General features: G+C 38.4%; 1 protein-coding gene across 6 annotated transcripts in view; it reads right to left on the bottom strand.

The window, feature by feature from the left end:
- DGKB (diacylglycerol kinase beta) overlaps positions 1-17,070 on the bottom strand; it is a 331,752-nt gene that overhangs the window by 65,677 nt on the left and 249,005 nt on the right. For all 6 annotated transcript variants that reach the window (XM_075706287.1, XM_075706284.1, XM_075706289.1 and 3 more), the window contains one exon: positions 13,012-13,207. In XM_075706287.1, coding sequence (XP_075562402.1) covers positions 13,012-13,207 — 196 coding nt within the window. The remainder of the gene's footprint in view (positions 1-13,011; positions 13,208-17,070) is intronic.

Raw genomic sequence — 17,070 nt, forward strand, 5'->3', positions numbered from 1 at the left:
GATTATGTGTTACAGCAGCCAAAAATGATCTGCTAGGCTATTCTATTTTTATTTCTGTATCTTTAATCTAAAGATTCAGGCACCTGGGGCAGGGTTAAATGAACAAACAATCTGAGTAATAGGCTATCAGACATTCCTAGGGAATACTTGTCTGCCATTAAACAAATTGAATATTGCAGAATGGTTATTGCAGCTTTTTGTACAAAGGTCACAATATAAAAACATATGTTTGGCATCAGAAAATATTACTGTAAATCTAAACCGTATATGCACATATCAAGTCACATTTAGGATTTTGGGGTGGGCAGTGGCAATCACCCACAACATTCATGTGTAAAGAGAGCCTGAAGGGGTTAAAACTGTCTCAGTCTTAAATTCATCCAACCTTTCTACTTCATTTTTATAATTTTCCATGTGCTTGCAATGTTTTCTAATAGTAGGCCAATTTCTTAACTCACATAGGAATCTAAATTACAATAATCATATGCATTCCTTTCCCCAAGAAAGGAAACACCTGTTGTAGTTAATTGCTGACTTTTTGTAAGCTTTTGTAAGAAAAGTAACATTTACAAATAATGTATATCTGAAAAACTTCAGAAGCAGGGAAACACATGAATTATAAAACTGGTATGAAACTAAAAAACTATGCTGAGACAGTAACAGATGTTTTCACTTTGTTAATTAAAGAAAAACTCTGTATCAAAGTACCATAATAGGATACAGTTATTTTATAACTAAGATGGGGCTACTTTCTGTTCTCAGATGGATTTAACACTTCTGCAATAATTGTTACTCGTGCCATATAGCAGTAGGGAATAAAAATTAAGCCCTACAAAAATATGAGAATGTATGCTTCTGTAAAAAAAACCAAATTATGTAAGTATGTGTACATAAATCAATATACAATGTGGAAGATATATCCAACAGGGAATTTTTTTTTTAATTTATTCACTTGTTTGTTATGGAATTCTTGCTGAAGTAGAGGAAAAGGCACATATTTATGTGATTACAGAACCCAGAACATCAATTAAACATATCTGCTTTTAAATATACACTCACTTTTTTTTTAATCTGAAACTTGTTAATTTTTTCTCATCCATGTTTTGATATATGGAAAATGTGAAGCTCTGCCCTAAGCTATGGTACTTTATTATTCATTTCTATAAATCTGGTAATTTCAGTGGAATTACCCCCAAAAGGAGTTATGTCCTGTGTTAATGCTCTTGTACAAATATCCACATTTGATGCACGGCACAGTAAATTTTAAGTAACAACTACTCATCTGCTGTATTAGCAAACTCTGAGTTCTAGCCTGGCCACACCATACTGTCGCTATTATGCTGGATGAGCTGCTGAAACATGGCAGCAAAGTTATAGCCAGAGCAAAGACCAACATGGAGGAAAGATTCAAGGAAAGAGTTCAGGAAAGGCAAACTTTAGCTTCTCCTGTCATGTACAAAAGAGCTGATTATTATAGAGCTTTACAACCTGCAAGGTGTATGTTCAAAAGTCAAGTCTTTACGCAGATGAACACCAGCAAAGCTGTTGCGTTCAGTACTAGATATGGGGCAGGGGAAGAGCCTGGGTAAGCAGGTCAGTTTTGCTACAATGAAAAACGGTAGTTGTTACTAATTCTGCAGTGAGTAGGAAAAAAAAAAAATCAATTCACATCCCTTACCATCTACATCTTAACTAATGGCTGTCATACAGGTAAGTACCCATTTACGTGGGTTAATAACATGCAAGACTCATGAAGGGCCCTCAGCAAAACCGAGTTAAGCACTGGGAGTACTGTGGAACAGGTCATACGAGCCTTCTGCAGACACCCGTGTTGAGGTATGCTGTAGGACCTGCACGAGGTGTACATAAGGGCATATCCCTTGTTCTAGGTCAGATAGACCCAGGCTAAATTTACCTTGAACACTGTAGAGGAGCCTGAGCTGCCCTAAGGAGCTGGCTGAATACAAGAAGCTTAGCCACATCAGCAAGGTGATGTTTCCATTATTTAGCAGCCAAAGCAAGTCCCAGCAGAATATCGCATTAACGCTGCCGGCACAGAACTTGGTTTGATTATTTGCATGCTACATTGTAGGTGTACCCTAAAACAATACTTCTTGCTTGCTACTTAATGTGCCATCCCTCCCACCCTCACCTTGTTCTCTGTACAGACCAATTTACTGGGGCTTTTTTTATACAATAGCTAGAGTTAATTTCACCTACTGCATTTAATGTCATAGGAGTTATATGTGTAAATCCCTGTACTTAGAGATAAGATAGTCCTTTATGCCATTTTAATCAATCTTTGTCATGGGTATGTTACTTAATAGCTCTGTCTTCCTATAGAAAATGAGCAACTTAAGGGAAATGAAACTTTTCAAAGATACATTTTCCTTCTGGCAGTCTGTGAAATACACCATAATTATCCTCTTTCGATGAATAACGTTTGAAAGAAAATGAACATTCTGTGCACCAAAAGGTATAATACAATGACAATCTCAACTGCCTTGTAAATAAAAGGAAATTGTTTTTTGACTATGATCTATATTGCACAGAAACATATATACATGCTTTATAAATATAAAACCAAATCAGACTATCAAGCCATTTTTCAAGGGCCTACTACTTCCTAATAACAATAAAATCAGTATTTCACAGCAACAAGGAATTGTATTTATATTTCTAAAAGATTCAAACTGTGTTATGAATTATGGACTCCATCCCCCGGGCTGATGGGCCTACTTGTATGAATAAGACTCCTGCTGAACAGAGCACCTCTTGAGTAATAAAGGTATCTAAAGAGTGCACCCTAAAGATTTGCTGCCAGGGGGCAAAAGAGGGGAAAAGGCTTTTTTAATAGCATAATCAAATCATGACTGCCCAGCCCACATTCTCTTACTAGGAAAACTGTGCTATCTTTAACAGCTTGGTAAAACGAATGTTTGCCTTTCAGATCTTACAAACTAATGGGTGCAATGCACAATTTAACTAAGTGGCTATGGGACAAAGTACCACTTACCCCTGTCATTCCAGTGAATGTGCACATGCAGTGAAAATAAGGAGCTAAAGCCACACAATCTTCAGTAGCTAATATGGGACAAAGGCATTTGAATACGAACCCATCCCCCAAAGTCAGTGCCGTCACTTTGGCATGTTGAGTACCTCAGCACCTTTCTCACCCCTACACCATGTCTAAACTCACAACCCACTGCTTAAAGTAAAAGGAAAGAAGTGGGAGTTTGTTAATGTGGAAAAACTGTGGCATTCATTTCTTCTCCCCCTCCCCCCCCCCAAAATCACTGCCTCCACAGAGGTAAGACACTGCTGATGGGTCGTAACGCATCACAGTATGAAGCACACTGCTCCACAGCTTCTAGAGGAATGACCAAAAACTAGGAATTACTATATCAGTAGAAGGAACTTCCCAGTTGCATCCTGCCTTAGGCAGGTCCTGGATTTGCAGAAACAGGTACTACTGGCAAGGGTTCCTTGCCCTTGTTGAATTTGCAATGAGGTGAATTTGCTGAATAAGCTACACCATGCAGCTGCTCTTGGTGAGGCAGCAGCTCCCACTGCCTGTTGAGGTCTTGCTTGAGATGTGGAGCAAAATGCCCATCGCGGTGGCCAATTACTGCTGTTCAGCAGATGGATAAGGCAATGCACAATGGCTGAGTGCTGCAACACAAATGCGCACAAAGGAAACGGGATATGCAGCATACCATGAAGATTTTTAAAAGGTGACAAAATAATGCAGTCCAAACTAAAGAGGGGGCAGTATATAGCACCACTGAATGCTACTCTATTTCCCAACACTGCCTATACTACAATCCCCCAAAGAGGTGTTCCTCTGCTCAAGTCCCCAACACCTGGAAGCTCTATGTACTCCAGGCAGGGTTTGCACACACTGGAAAGACAGATATTCTGCCATGGTCCTTTCTGCTCAGTAGATTAGTGACTACAGTGTTCACGAAAGACGTGGAACGCATCAGCACCGGATCCATAGAAGAGAGCACGGTTCAGCTCAACAAGGTTTATCTGGCAGAGTGGTACCTGGTTCCCAGTCCTGCTCCAAGGACTGTTCAAGTGTTTAATGAGCTGTTGTTTCATGCAGCACACAGGGAAATTCCTCTCACCACCTAGTCAGCTGGGAGTGAGGTGTCTAACCTGGCCTATTACTTAGGCTCCGCTTACAATAAATGGAGACAGAGTTACCTCCAGTGAGCATTTTATTCTGCCTAGCTTAGACCCTTATTTGAACATGGGACAAACACTTTTCTTGAGGTGACTCTATCTACTGGCTATAGGGTTGGTTTTTAGACACTAAAGTTAATGGCACCCTATGATAGTCCTCACAAGAAATTGATTTACTGTAAACAACACACACTCGCATAACTGTAACAAGAAATTCTACACGGAAATATGTCAAGTTTAGGTTAAAGCTTCCATTTATGCTTTAAGATGTTTAGAATATGGTGCATGCTTAGACAGGAAATAAAAAATTGCCTGAATAATTTTAGGATTATTTTTCTAATGTTTAAACTTTGAATAAGTATCTGGATTAGAAGGGTTAACTTTGCTATTTATTTAGGTGATTTCTCTGCCCTCCTAGTTTCAATCACGGACAGAAAATAAAGTGCCAAAACCCATGAAAAATGCTGCTATGTTCAGAGCAATTAAACATAATTTAGGAAAGAAATGGAAATTTCATACAAGGATAATTTTGTGTTATTTTCCAAGTAAAGAAATTCAGGTATATAACTAAATGAATTGGATTTGTGAGCCAAACTCTCAAAGCATTTTAGATTCATGTAACACTATAACTCATCATGTGTATGTTTCCTAAATTTACATCCTAGAAGTAAGTTCCAAGTGGGTTTTATAATAGTTACATTGAGATAATACTGGACTCTTCTCCTGAACTTCATACACTTAATGCTTTGACCCCATACATATATCATCAGTGTATCAGTGTTTAGTCCCATAGGCAGACAAGGACACATATGGATCCTCCTTCCTTTTTACCTTTTTTGGGAACTGAGGCACAATATCTGCCACAACCTTTTAAAATTTAACTTGTTTTACTACTTATTAAGGAAATTTGGTTTCTTCTTTGTGTTAGACAAGTTGCAGGTCTTCTTGGGTTGTTTTCATTAGGAAAAGAACACCAATGTTAGATTTTCATTCTTCATACTTCTTCCTTACTATTATAGACAAAAGATCTTTTTCCTTAAATGTAGGAAGACTTGAACAGAAGGCAGTCTCTTTGCTTTTCTAACAGTTTTATCATCAGAATTTGGCTGAGAAAGCTGTCTTTCTCTTCATTTTTTCTAAGAAGTACATCAATAGATTTTCTATTTCTGTGTTCGGTGCTTCCTCTTTTCCCAGGTTCACTGTTCTTTTTCTGTTATTTTTCACCGAAACATAAACCTTTATGTATATTACCCAGCAAGGTATTTCCAACATATATGCCCTGATTGTATCTTTGTTTTGGATAGAGACATATACCTCAGTTTGTGTAGAGACTTCCTGAAAAAGGACCATAAACTGTTTGCAAGCTATCTCAAATGCAAGAAAGTGTTCATAGATTCATAGAATCGTTTAGGTTGGAAAAGACCTTTAAGATCATCCAGTCCAACCATTAACCTACACTACCAAGTCCACACTAAACCAGTCAAGGGTAGACTAGACTAAACCATGTCCCGAAGTGCCACATCTACCCATTTTTTGAACACTTCCAGGGATGGGGACTCCACCACCTCTCTGGGCAGCCTGTTCCAATGCTTGACTACCCTTTCCGTGAAGAAGTTTTTTCTAATATCCAATCTAAACCTCCCCTGGTGCAGCTTGAGCCCATTTCCTCTCGTCCTATCGCTAACTACGTGGGAGAAGAGACCAACACCCACCTCACTACAACCTCCTTTCAGGTAGTTGTAGAGAGCAATAAGGTCTCCCCTCAGCCTCCTCTTCTCCAGGCTAAACAACCCCAGTTCCCTCAGCCACTCCTCACAAGGCCTGTGCTCCAGACCCTTCACCAACTTGGTTGCCCTTCTCTGGACACGCTCCAGCACCTCAATGTCTTTCTTGTATTGAGGGGCCCAAAACTGGACACAGTATTCCAGGTGCGGCCTCACCAGTGCCGAGTACAGGGGAACAATCACCTCCCTGCTCCTGCTGGCCACACTATTCCTGATACAAGCCAGGATGCTGTTGGCCTTCTTGGCCACCTGGGCACACTGCTGGCTCATGTTCAGCCGGCTGTCAACCAACACCCCCAGATCCTTTTCGGCCAGGCAGCTTTCCAGCCACTCTTCCCCAAGCCTGTAGCGTTGCATGGGGTTGTTGTGACCCAAGTGCAGGACCTGGCACTTGGCCTTGTTGAACCTCATACAGTTGGCCTCGGCCAATCAGTCCAGCCTGTCCAGGTCCCTCTGCAGGGCCATCCTACCCTCAAGCAGATCGACACTTCCACCCAGTTTGGTGTCATCTGCAAACTTACTGAGGGTGCACTCAATCCTCTCATCCAGATCATTGGTAAAGATATCAAACAAGGCTGGCCCCAAAACAGAGCCCTGGGGAACACCGCTCATGACCGGCCGCCAAGTGGACTTAACTCCATTTACCACGACTCTCTGGGCTCGGCCACCCAACCAGTTTTTTACCCAGTGAAGACTACGCTGGGTATATACATCCCTGTTACCTATTGTAGTGAGTTTGAGCCTAGCTCAGAACAGTGTGTAATTATTACTTCCTTTGATATTAAACTGTTTTAGTCACTGGCTTTCATTAGTTAGACATATTTCTGCTTTCTTGAATTCTGAATACCAAATGTATTACCTCAAGTTCTTAAACAGATACTGTGATCAACTTAAGTTCATTTACCTTTTTCTTTCTTTCTTTCTCTAAAAATAACACAACATACAACACTAATTACTAAAATTGGTAGAACTTGATTATATCACTACTATTTGCTTTCATCAAACTATATAAGCATGTGCACAAAAATACCTAGTTAGGATTGTCGAGGCAGCAATTAAATTATTTTACTTAGATACTCTGTCTAAACAACATTATTTCTGTAAGTTGAATGTCTTAACATAGACCAGCTATGAAATAGCTATAATTAGTTATTTTTCTCTGTGGTAATGTGTTAATGGCTAAGTTGCCCAAAACTGTCTAAACAAGATACAAAATAAGGGCGATTACCTTACAGAATCATAGAATTGTTTAGGTTGGAAAAGACCTTTAAGATCATCAAGTCCAAAACTTATCTAGCCACTACATTATCCATAGCATTTAATAAAAATATTATTATAGAGTTTATTATACATGCCTTGTACCATGTCATAAATATCCTAAAGTCTACCAATACTGAATATACACTGTGTATATTCAGTGTATATAGTATATATACTATGTATATAGAGCACGGTTTCTAACTTTTTCAACTTACGAAATTAATTAATATTTAGACATCTCAAAATTCATAATGTGTCAAAATCTTAAATTTAAAGCATTATAAACAGCGAGGAGAAGTCACCTGGCCAGAGTGTAGTTTATGAAAGACCTCCATAAATTAAATAGTCTGCTAGGCCACGAAGTTTCTAAGTTGTTTAGAGAACTCTCATCAGGAATCCCCTGGCTAATAGGGTAGCTTGGGATAAGGTTCTTCCCCTCCCCTGTACAGTTGAATTTGACACCTAATAAGAAAGGTATTTTCTCCTCTCTTACTATGTATAGGTATTTTGAAGTGTTTTAAGACCTTCACAGTCTCTGCATGTCCCCTACTTTACTGTAGTGAACTGTCTGTATACACATTATTCTAGTTCCAAAACTTCTGCATTTCCATTCAGAAAGTCATAATGCAGTTATTATCAGAGATTTCCACATGGAGTTATTGAATCATATTGGTAAGCTTGGTTTATGCCTAGGTGCTGTGACATGAATGCACATTGTCTTGAATTAGTCTAGGAGTCTGGCATTGCTGCTGAGTAATAGCGCACTGCAGCTCTTTTAACAAGCGGTGCAGATCAACTTGATAAATACTTGGTTAAGTATCGGTGTGCCTGGTGATGTAAAAAATAAATAGGAAGAAAGTATTGTACTGAAATATTTACAGCCCAAAGGTTTCACCCATTAATAGTTCATAGATTTTGTCTTCAGGAATGAGTCCACTGAGGTGACTGGAACTACCTGTGCAAAAACAAGTTACGTATATGTTTGCAATAAAGTCGTTAAGAGACTTTAAAAGACATTCCATTTCAGGACAGGGCTCTAACCGAACTTCAGCAATGAAACAAAATCAACGCATAATAACATCCACCCCAAAGGAATCCTACTACACGCAGCAATCTCTCTATACTAGAGAGATTTTCAAAAGAATTATTTCTTTCTTGTCACAAAAGGTTTGAAAATTTTACTTAGTATCTCTGTGAGGAAGAAAATTTTGCTGTTTAACACAACATAAGTGGTATATATTTCATGTAAGATATGTTGTCATGATTCAACTTATGTTTTGGATGTAATTTCCAAACAACAAGTAGCTCAGTTATTTACATTTATGTTTCTCAACTCATACTTTAGTTTCTATGCAGTATGTTCATCTTTTCAAAGCACTGATTTTTGGCATTTATCAGTATCACTGTATATCCAAACAAAAATCCTGTCCAAATAATGTTCAAGGATAGTTTACAGTTATATCTAAAATCTGTACTTAGAAAAAAATTGATTGTGGATAGATGTTTCATAGATATATACATACTGGAAGATTTTAAAACGAAACAACAAATGGAAGCATTGCAAGTGTCATAAAGATTCACAAAGTCAATATACCAATTAAATCATCTACTTCACAAATTGTCACATATATCTGTAGTTATATTTTTTCCTAATGCATTGATTTGGTACAATAGAAATGATAATGATAAATTAGAAATTAAAATTAAATGAAATTAGAAAAAAAAAATCTGATTTTTTCCCTAATAACATCTGTTTAAAGACCCTGAAAGCACAGGAGCTGAAGTGAAAACTGTAGTATTTTCTTCCATTAAGAAAGAATAGGATAATACTTAGTACTTTATAGCTAAATAAGGTTCTCTTTCCAATGAGTGATAAGTTAATCAGACAAATATATTTTCATGTATGTTTTATATGAAAATATCAAAGCCAGTTACTAGTTAGATAGAAATATACAATACACACAGACACAGATACCTATATGCTATCAATGCCAAATTTTGCTCTTTAGCGAACATACACAGCTCCTAATGAGATAAGCAGGGAACGTATTTAAATAGCGCACATGTTAAATTGCTACGTTTCAATATATTGTTTTTCAGACTATGCACATATAATCATATTGTTTTCCAAGCAGGTGTCCATTTGATTACCTGAAGTCCAAATTGTGGCCTGGCTATTGAGTATGCAGAGGTGGATAATGGGGAGGGCAAAGGAAATACAAGCCTTTTTGCATCAACAGGTGACAACAGTAAATAGGGAAAAAAAGAGGGTATATTCCTGTGAGTCTGTTCCCTTCTCTGAATTGTACAGATATATAAGAAAGAAAAAAAAAAGATTTGGCAGAACTTTGACCATTTTTCCTGCATGTACATGGCTTGTGTTAGGTGATACAGGAGCAGGGGGAGGACGGCAGCAGGACCTCACAGAGGTTTCTTCTTTGGAAGTTCTCAAAGTCCTCCTGGGGCTGTTCTGAGAGGAGCAACGCAACATGATCAGGGGCACCAAACCACCCAGAGTGAGGAGACAGCTTTCACTAGTCCATGCAAGTATTCCATTTAAGGGCTCAGACTTCGAATACTAAACTTCAATTCATGTATTTATGGTCAAGTTATAAAACCATAAAAGCAGAGAGACAATAAGAATACAGATTGATATACAGTTAAAAAACCCTTGGTTGCACTGCAGTTGAAAAAGACTAAAACTAAATGTGCGTGCCACTCAGAAGCCCCATATAAGAGGATTAGATTTAAAAAATCTCGATATGCAAACATGAGGATGTTTGATTAATGTCTCCTAGAAAGTGCAGTGTTTAGTTGTCAAGTGATTAAATGATTCCATGCTTTATTTGGACATAAAATGAACTGAAAGGATATTTATTCAGAGTAAGTAAATAAACAGAAGTTAACAAGCAGGTATGTGTTTACCATGGTTCTCAGTACAGCAATATCTATTTCTGCACTAGGCATTAACATTTTGTAACATGTTTTCTTCAAACTAAAAGGTACAATCCAAATATCCCTAAGAAAACAATCAGCTAGAAGATATCGGGCTCTCGGATTTGCTTGTACAAAGCTAGTGAAGGAATCATAGTGCTTTAGAAGTGACAGGCAGTCAGTTATTTCCACAGTGGGTAGATTTAGATTTATCAAAACTATTTGAGAAGCCTAGACATAAAATTGATTGAATTCCATTATTCAGCAATAATCTTGAATACTGAGATGAAGAAGCACACTCTAACTTGAGAACCTATCTTAGCTGGCAGAATTAAGTTACTACTCTTTGCAGTATAAAATAGGAGTGGATTTATAGAGCAAATCAGTTGGTTCTCAAATGTTCACACCATGTTCATTTTGGAGTTTTACTTCGAGTTGTTTTAACCTGGTTCCACGGACTGAACACCCATTTGCAGTCAGAGCATGTTCCCCCCCCACCCCCCCCATTTAAAAGGAATCCTGTTTGCATGCTCAAGACTGCTCAGTGTTGCAAACTGGAATGCAATAAACATGGATAACTGGAAAATCCAAGAAGTGTACTCCTGTTAAGCACTAAAATACTACCGTAGATTCAACCATGTGACAAGATTGCACAAGAGTGCTCTAGCTTATGATACTGAGAAGTCAATCTCTGCTCTGAAATTGCCTTTCAGTTGAAGCTACTTGTCCTGGCTTTGGCTGGGATAGAGTTAATTTTCTTCCTAGTAGCGGGCATAGTGCTGTGTTTTGGATTTAGTAGGAGAAGAATGCTGATAACACGCTGATGTTTTAGTTTTTGCTAAGTAGTGCTGATGCTAGTCAAGGACTTTTCAGCTTCCCATGCTCTGCCAGGTGCACAAGAAACTGGGAGGGGGCACAGCCAGAAGAGTTGATCCAAACTGACCAAAGGGCTATTCCATACCATATGACGTCATGCTCAGTATATTAACTGGGGGGAGCTAGCCGGGGGGCAGCGATCGCTGCTTGGGAACTGGCTGGGTACTGGTCGGTGGGTGGTGAGCAGTTGCATTGTGCATCACTTGCTTTGCATATTATTATTATCATGATTGTATTGATATTATTATCATTACTACTTTACTTTATTTCAATTATTAAACTGTTCTTATCTCAACCCAGGAGTGTTTCTCACTCTTATTCCTCCGATTCTCTCCCCCATCCCACCCGGGCAGGGGGAATGAGCGAGTGGCTGCGTGGTGCTTAGTTGCTGGCTGGGGTTAAACCACTACACTACTTCCACTCAGTGCATATAAAGTGATTAGAAACTAAGTCATGAGACTAGTTTTTCTGAAGTAAGGTGCTTACCATTTGCATTATGAACACTTTGACAGATAATGTAGGATCTTCTGTTTGGTCTTTAATATTTTTATTATTATTTTATTTTTTCCTGTCCAGGAAAATGGAAATGGGGTATAACAATGCCCTTCTAGTACACCAAAAATAGTCAGTAGTTTGAAATCACCATTTTATATGTATCAAATACATACATAACTTCAATAATTAAAGAAGTTATGACATCTTGTTTCACTACTATCAAAAGGGTGAAATGTCCTGTCTCCCTATGTTCAGATGCAACACAAAAGGAAAAACTTTGGTGAGTCCATTACCCAGGAGCCTGCCTCCATCTCTTGAACATCAGGACATAATACAGAAATTGTAGCATATGCAGAAGCTTAGCAGCTGATAAGACTTCAGCTGACAGAGTGTACTGGTATGTTACTTTGAGATACTGAGAACATATGTCAAATTGCTAGAACACGCAGAAATTTTGAATCCTAGTACCTACTGAAACCTCCAAGCCATAGAAAACTACTTTATTCTTTTGTCATCCAGATAAGTTAGCTGGATTAAAACTACAACATACATTAATTAAGATATAACTAGCGACTTAAAGATTACTGCTGATGAAATGTAAAAAATAGGATATCCAAAAGGATCACAGAAACATCAGATAGTTAAAGTCCTGATCTTTATTCAGTCTGAATAAGGAGGAGAAGCAGGAAGGTACTCTCTTCTATAGGTTAAAAAGAGAGGAAAAAAGAATTTTCAAAGTCTGGTCTGTTCATCCCTTTGTGTGAACAGAACAATGTTTTATAATTACTAGAACTTGTGATATGCAGTGATGTGTTACAATGCATAGTATCCACATTCTACAAAGTAGAATAGAGATTACTATTTACTGTAGGTTTTGTCAAAAATTATTGGCAAAATTTATGGAGCAAATGCTCCTAATCAACAGGAAAGTATATGAGCCCTGAAAGGACGGATCACGCCCATGCAAGCAAGCTACAGCGTATGCATTCAAGGATTACATACAGCATCACGGTACAGTAACATAGAATGTACAGACAGCTTGTTCTTCTTACTCTGAAGTAATTTTCCACAGCCTCAGGCCAAAGTTTGTTAGAAACAGGGCATGATTATCCCCAAGTTTTACGTACACTGCCATTAAGAAGCATTAGAAATGCTCAGTAAGCATTTTCCAACTCCAAAAACTCCAGGTACTTCTAGACTGAATATCATAGTAGTAAACAGTGCCACATGGTGTGCTCAGTCTGCTTAACAGGTAACATCCGAGGCAGGTTTGCAAGTATATAGACTGTCATTGTCAGCACATCTTTGTTTATGCCTTTGCTCCAGTGCTTCCCATCAGAAAAGCTAAATGCACAAGACAAGAAACGGCTAAGAACTGTCTATCCTTTTTGTTGACAAGAGGCAATACAAGGGCAATTATACAACTGAGTTGACTGTATGGAGCCAGATAGCCTATATTAATCTGTAAGCTTACCTTGGCATACGAACTTCAATTCCTTGGCATCTGTGACAGTGGCTCTTTTATCTGACCTCTTCTTTTCTGTCCGACGGTGGCTACGTCTTTTCTTTGTCTCTCCCCAAAGATTCGATCCACCATGCATGCTTGGGATGTTCAGAATGGCAATTCCTTCCAGAGAAATATTGGTTAAGTCTAGCTGAATTCCATCACACTGATTAGCAAGGAGAAAAAAGGAAAGGGGGGGGGGGAAGAGAGAGAGAGAGAAAGCAGTAAAAGAGAAAGAAAAATCAGAATGTTCTACCTATCAGATATTTTTCTTCAACAATTCATCATTCTTAACACTGTTAATGGTTTATTCAATGTTTACACCTAAGACATGTACTTATATCCGGAAAGGAGATATGAGATAGGAACAGATCCTCATTCAGAAGGCAAAACATGATTCCTATTCAGCTCTTGATTGCTTAAGTGTGGGACCATTTGGTAGAGTCTTGTTATCTGATACCTACTCATTGACCCAAGTGAAATATATTTGTAGCTTCACTACAGCTATTAGCAGAAAAACATTTATACAACAAAAATTTCTATAGCAAGAACTGGAATTTTTTTGTTGCCTGTTCCAGCTAAATTGTCTGTCTTACGATTCTGCGATGATACTTGTCATTGTAACACCTGAGTCCCTTCCACATGAAACTGAATATAAAAGTCCCTGCATACAGAGCATATACAGCTTCATGGAAATGGGGCTAAGCGGGCTCTGAGAGCACAGACCGCCACACCGACATTAGTTTCAGTCCAAAGGCACAACTGGCACATTAGAGTAGGGCTATGCCTGACTAATAACTCCTACTGAGAGGTAAGATCAGTAAAACTGGGTACAGCAAAATGTAGGTGCAGCTACAGCACTGCTTAGCCCAGAACTTCCATCAGTCAGTTGTCTGAAATATGCAGCATTGCCGAAGGAAAACACGGGATATGGAGCTAAAGAAGAGGTATCAGTGCTCTAAAAGCCTTCCAAGTCTTACTGGACACACAGAAGAAATCTTACTCTGTGGAACAGCCCCTTCAGTGATGGAATCATTACTGTAGGGCACCTTGTGTCACTAGTGTGTATTTCTCCTGCTTCCTACAGCAGGACTGGACATTGAGGCATTTTATAGGTGTACATTCCTTTGCTAAATTTGGCTTCAAGTTATATCTTAAAAAGGGACCATAATTTACACTTCCAGTAGAATGGTTCAGGGACCTTAAGTTATCAGCCTGTTCAGTGACAAACTGCAGGTGTCAAAAGCCTACAACATTTGCAAACACAGTTCACCTGACAAACATTGGATGAGATGTACCTAGCTTGATAGGATACACCTAGCCTTCATAGACTTTGATTTACTCAGGCCAAGTCCTCCTACCCACCCACATTGTTTTAGCATCAGGGGAAGCTCCTAACCCGTATAAAACATAGCAAAATACTGAAGAACCTCCGCAGAAGGAAAAAAAAAGACTCAACTTCAGATAACTACAGTTGAACCTGCAGGTGGAAGGCAAAGCATCCAGTTCTACTTATTAATTCACTGAACCAGCCAAAGTTCCCAGGATTTATATGCTTCTACCTTGGCTAGAGGTAGATTAGGTTCATGCCTTACAATATAGCTAGAGTATATAGATATTCTGGCAAGTCACTTGCACCTTATAGTGTATAGCAGCATATTTTAGAACATTAGATCCTACTCCTGCAATGTTCTGCAAGCCAGCAGGGAGTCCAGTTATGCATTTAAAACTGATTAAGGGTCTTACTTTGTAATTCCAATATACAGTAATCAGGAAGAAAACTGGAAAAATAATTAACCATGCTTCAGTAATAGTCCACTGACATCTTGCAGCTTGCTGCTCTGTGGGTCACTGGCAGTTTTTCCTCTGTGCCTAAACCTTTATCACAGCTTTCAAGAAGAAAAGGAAAGTACAACTCAAAAATAACTGTGCATAATTATTTGTTTACCCTGAAACTTTCTGAAATCACAAAACAGAACTGTATTATAATGCATACTCTGCAACTTCTTAATTCATCTAAGAGGAGTGTAAATCTGGAGAGAGAACAACTTCAACATTAAGGTTTCCATTTCATATTTGCTCTTCAAGAATTAAATTTTAAACCTGTGGATTATATTCACACAGGGAAACCTTTAAAGTCAAAAGACATATCTGGAAGTGAGTTGGCAGTTGTGGCAACTACTGTAATTGAAAGTGTAACTTTTTAATCACCCTTTCTCACAAGAAGAAAGGCACGGGTCTTCATTGTTATTTTGGAAGCAAATACGTGGTTCCCCCCTATATTTTATATGTATTAAATATTAAGATGATTTATTTTACTAAAAATTCTGCTCATGTGTATGCTCACTTACTGCTATACATTCTAGATAAACAGATATTAATTTCATAATTAAAAGTAATCTTGTGTAAATACCCTGCAGGCCTCAATGAATCAAACACATACTGTGTGTCAGGCCTCCCACTGTCTTCAAGTGGAATGTACTGGCTGGATAATTAGATAGTACATATTTTTTAACCTTATTTGCATGCATATTATATCTTTTGCACACTGACAAGCAGCAGTAACAACAAAAGTCAGATTACCACAGGGAATTCCCACAAAGAAGTCTTCATTCCTTATAATTTGCAGCCTAAATTAAAATAATTTGATCTTTGACAAGGATGAAATGTCAAGCAGAAGGGGGTCCTCTACAAGCCACGGCCTGTGGCTTCTGAAATCTGCCTAATTTATGTCAGTCACTTCTTAATACATATTTAAGTATTACACGAGAAAGATGATAAATATGCAATCTGACACCTTTGGTATTTCCCTGCTGTTAATTTATAAAGGTCTGGCGTCCCCCAAACTGACTGGAATTATTTAAATAAAAGAAGAATTGTGAAATAGGATGGCGCAGGGTCTGGCTTCCATTTTCACTCAATATTGAACACAGCAGGTAGTACACTAAGACAATTATTTGACTAGGCCTCAGAATCCCACAGTGACGAGGAACTTTCTGAATTAGTAAAGGAGGATTTCTTTTGTTCATACACAGACAAGAAGTTTGCGCTACAGGCAGCTCTGCGTTGTCCTAACACATTCATACACTACAACAAAACACAGATGTGTTCTGTTCCTTATCTTTCGCCCCCCCCTTTTTTAATTTCAAATAATACAAAGATGCTGCTCAAAATAAAAGCATGCTTTTAAAATGCGGAGCATGCCTACCTAGATTAGAGATAAACACTAGTACTTCTATTTCTTTTTTGTCTTATTTCCTGCCCTCAGTCCCTTTTCAGGCATTATCTTTTACACTTTATTCATTAGAACAAAACTTTTCAGATCATCTCGAAGCTGAGAACATACCCATGCCTGAAAACAGCTGGGACTAAGGCTTTGCTGTGTAACCAAGTGCAATATCATGTAAGACGACATGATCGTTTAAACTCCTTTCCCCCACCCATTAATACCAGGTGGTATAGTAGGCTTCCTCTGGTCCCACAATACTTTTACAGCGCTGCAGGTATGGGCCATGCCATCTCCACTTACACTGGATCTATGCCTGCTCTCATTAAATACCCTTCACGCACCTTTCTTTTTTTCCTGAAGTGGAAATAAAGTGTAAGTGCTCTAAACTGTAAAGTCTTAAGCCTCATTTACTGACCCATTATTATTAAAAATAAATACTTAATTTTGCGCCCCACCCCCCTGCTTTAGAACCTATGTTTCTCTCCTCAACTTCTTCGATCCCAATTTGGAAATAAAAACACATCTTATTCTGGGTAATATAAGAATTTAGTGTCCAAACTTTGTTCTGCATCTCACACAGAAGAAAATATACAGAATGTAAGAGACATGAATGTATATCAGGAAATCCAAGCTTAACCAGGTTAGAAATCAAATACAGGGTTTGCCCGCAGAATGTTTGATCGCTATCTCCCAGCTCAGAGATACAGATCCTTAATCTGCATGGGCTTTGTTCATTCAAAATTTGGCTGTAGAGCAAACTCATTCTTTGTGCATTTTATTCGGAGTGAAATGTGTTATCA

This window comes from Pelecanus crispus, chromosome 2 (assembly GCF_030463565.1).
Source record: "Pelecanus crispus isolate bPelCri1 chromosome 2, bPelCri1.pri, whole genome shotgun sequence".
Classification (NCBI taxonomy): Eukaryota; Metazoa; Chordata; class Aves; order Pelecaniformes; family Pelecanidae; genus Pelecanus; species Pelecanus crispus.